At 40.9% G+C, this 2,743-nt stretch overlaps 1 protein-coding gene across 1 annotated transcript in view; it reads left to right on the top strand.

Moving 5' to 3' along the window:
• Positions 1-1,453: 1,453 nt before the first annotated feature.
• The window catches only part of LOC139203872 (arrestin domain-containing protein 3-like), a 2,720-nt gene continuing 1,430 nt past the window's right edge, over positions 1,454-2,743 (top strand). Inside the window, exons 1-3 of the mRNA XM_070833770.1 lie at positions 1,454-1,736; positions 1,828-1,897; positions 2,437-2,584. Of these exons, the coding sequence (XP_070689871.1) occupies positions 1,454-1,736; positions 1,828-1,897; positions 2,437-2,584 (501 nt within the window). The remainder of the gene's footprint in view (positions 1,737-1,827; positions 1,898-2,436; positions 2,585-2,743) is intronic.

Here is a 2,743-nt window from a genome sequence, read left to right as displayed (position 1 = left end):
ATGAGTAAACTGAAATGAAATATACTGCATACTGAGTTTCTATTTTGATGGCTCTTCTTACCATTTACTATCAGAGGCCCTTGTTAACAGCTTAAAAAGACACATAACATTGATTTCTCAGATGAAAATGCTAATTTTTACAAGCATGTGTATTTTCTTCCCAATTTTTGAATTTCAACCTCAGTTCATATAATAAGTCTATAATGCACTGTGTAATTGAAGTTGTTTCACTCAGCACCTTAACCCTCATGCCTTGTTGTTACACTCATTACGCTAGTGGAAAAAAATGTCCACGTCAAAAAACTACGATAAAAATATCATACATTATTTTCCACTTTCAATTAGGAACATTTTTTTTCCACCCACTTCAGCTCCGACCATAACTACCAAACAAATCATTTGTTTTCATAAGTTTAAACATTCAATTGCCTGTTTTGTGACTCACTGTATTTTTTATTGGAAAACACATGCACACAAAAAAAAACCCCACCAGGCATCAGGGTTCAGGATTTCTTTCTTTTTTTTTTATTATCACAGTTGCAGTAAGGATGCAAGAACCAAATCATGTTCATTCATGTCATCATAAACACCCTGCAGAGAAGATCCCATCACGATACACAGCACCAAGGTGTTAGATACTCCAGTAGAAAACATCAACGTCACCTGTTTTTCACCAGGATACATCCGGACACACAAACTTATGGATCAAACAAAGGGCATTTTCATGAGGGACGAGTCTCTTGCCACTCAGTGTTTGACTTGATGAATAACACGATCCTCTCCCCCAAAACAACAGCAAATGTTTGTATAGTCGCTGACATCTGGCTCACTCAGGCCAGATTTAGGAGAAGAGTGGTGGCTAAAACAGACTACCCTTTATTTCAGATTATCAATCAATGTATTATCATCTTAGTTGCTATTATTTAGGGTCTTGTAAGACCATATGCTAAACTGATCATGTTCTGATAAAGACGAATGACTGAAATGATACAGTTAATCAGCTCCTATGCAGAGTGCAGAAAGAGCAACCAATTTAGTATTTGCATTTTGTAATAAAATGATAAACTAAATGACTTTTTGGTGCATTATCCACCTTTATTGATACAATAGCATCACACAGAAATTATAACCAAATGTGCAGCACACATTCCACACACAAGTCACATCTTACTTGTTCGTGACTTCTTTGGGAGCTCATGGCGCTGACAGATAACTCAGCAGGAGGCGCCGGCTCCGCCCAAAATCAGGGCAGGGCCTCCTGCATGTTCTGCGCATGCGCATTCTGCTTTGTTTGGGATTTGCGAACTGTCTGAGAGTAGTAGTAAGTCATTTAATACCTAAATGAATGGTTGCGCGTCTCTTTGCATTAACCAAAGTTGACTATTTTGATGTTGTAAAAACGTTTGCTTTTTGTAAGAGTCAAATATTTTATTTTCAACTTCGGGTCTCGGAGATGTTCCAGCAGACGTTTAAGAACTTCAACATCAACTTCGACGCGTCGAACGTGAGGCGCTCCGTGTCCAGCGGCGACCTGATCACGGGACAAATCTCCTTCGACCTCACCAAGCAGACGAAGATCACCTCCATAACTCTGGCGCTCAGAGGAAGGGCGAGTGTCCACTGGTCCAAAGGGGGGGGAGGAGGCGGGGGAGGGAGGAGGAGGAGGAGGAGGAAACACTTCTCCGCAGAACTGGACTTTTTCAACTTTAAAAACGTCATCCTGCAAGAGAACAGAAGTAAGGGCGCACTTTTTTTTTTTTTTGGCTGCAAACAGTCAGCAGATGTTCAGTGAGGTCACTCTTTTTTCTGCCTGTTTCCTCCCTGCAGTCACCGGTGCAGCAGTCAGACTGTCTCCTGGCACCCACGTGTATCCGTTTACATGTCAGCTACCACAGGGGTGTGTATGCGCATCTTCCACCTTTTGGTTTTCTTATTTGTGCAGCAGAGAGCTCCGGGGCTGACATGGTACAAAAGAGAAATAGATCCAGATCTGTTGACGCGCAAGGATCATATTAAAAAAGAGAACAAACATATCTTTACTTAGAGATAAGACTATAAACTAAACCCAGGGCACATCAGATTCAAAGATTCAAGATTCAAAGCGTTTATTGTCAAGTGTACAGTGCAGAAACGGGTTTTCCTGTACAATGAAAATCTTACTTTGCCATCCGCACTGAATGCCAAAGAGTAAAAAAAGGAGAGGATAGAATGAAATATAAAAACATATAAATATAAACTACTATTGCTAAATAAACTGCTATTGCTTAACATATAAATATATTTACAAAATGTGCAACTTAACATAAAGTACAGTCAATCAGTACTGTTTTGTACCATGTGATACTTTGCTTTTATTCTCTGACATATAAACTTGTAAAATCTTCATCATTTCCCCCCTTTTTTAAAAAAAAAACAAAACATTTTGCATCAACGCAGAGACTTCCCATCCACCTTCCGCGGGGTTTATGGACATATCACCTACACCTTGACGGTGGGCATGGACAGACCCTGGCATCTGACCAAGGACTTTGTGACAGAGTTGAACTTTGTGAACCACATTGATACCAGCCAGCCAGAGATGAGGGTAAGAGATTCAGGAGCATGAAAACAGCTGCTGGGTCCTTATTACCCAGCCCACGTGACGTGTTCTCCCAGCAAAGTGTGAGCTGTGCACTGTGTCCCCACACTGGAGCACCAGCTGGCCCCCAGCTTTGATCACACAGTGATCCAGGAAACAATAAAG

The sequence above is a fragment of the Pempheris klunzingeri genome, chromosome 7 (assembly GCF_042242105.1).
Source record: "Pempheris klunzingeri isolate RE-2024b chromosome 7, fPemKlu1.hap1, whole genome shotgun sequence".
In the NCBI taxonomy this organism is placed as follows: domain Eukaryota; kingdom Metazoa; phylum Chordata; class Actinopteri; order Acropomatiformes; family Pempheridae; genus Pempheris; species Pempheris klunzingeri.
The sequence above is the reverse complement of the archived record's forward strand: the minus strand, read 5'-3'. Positions and strand labels throughout refer to the sequence as shown.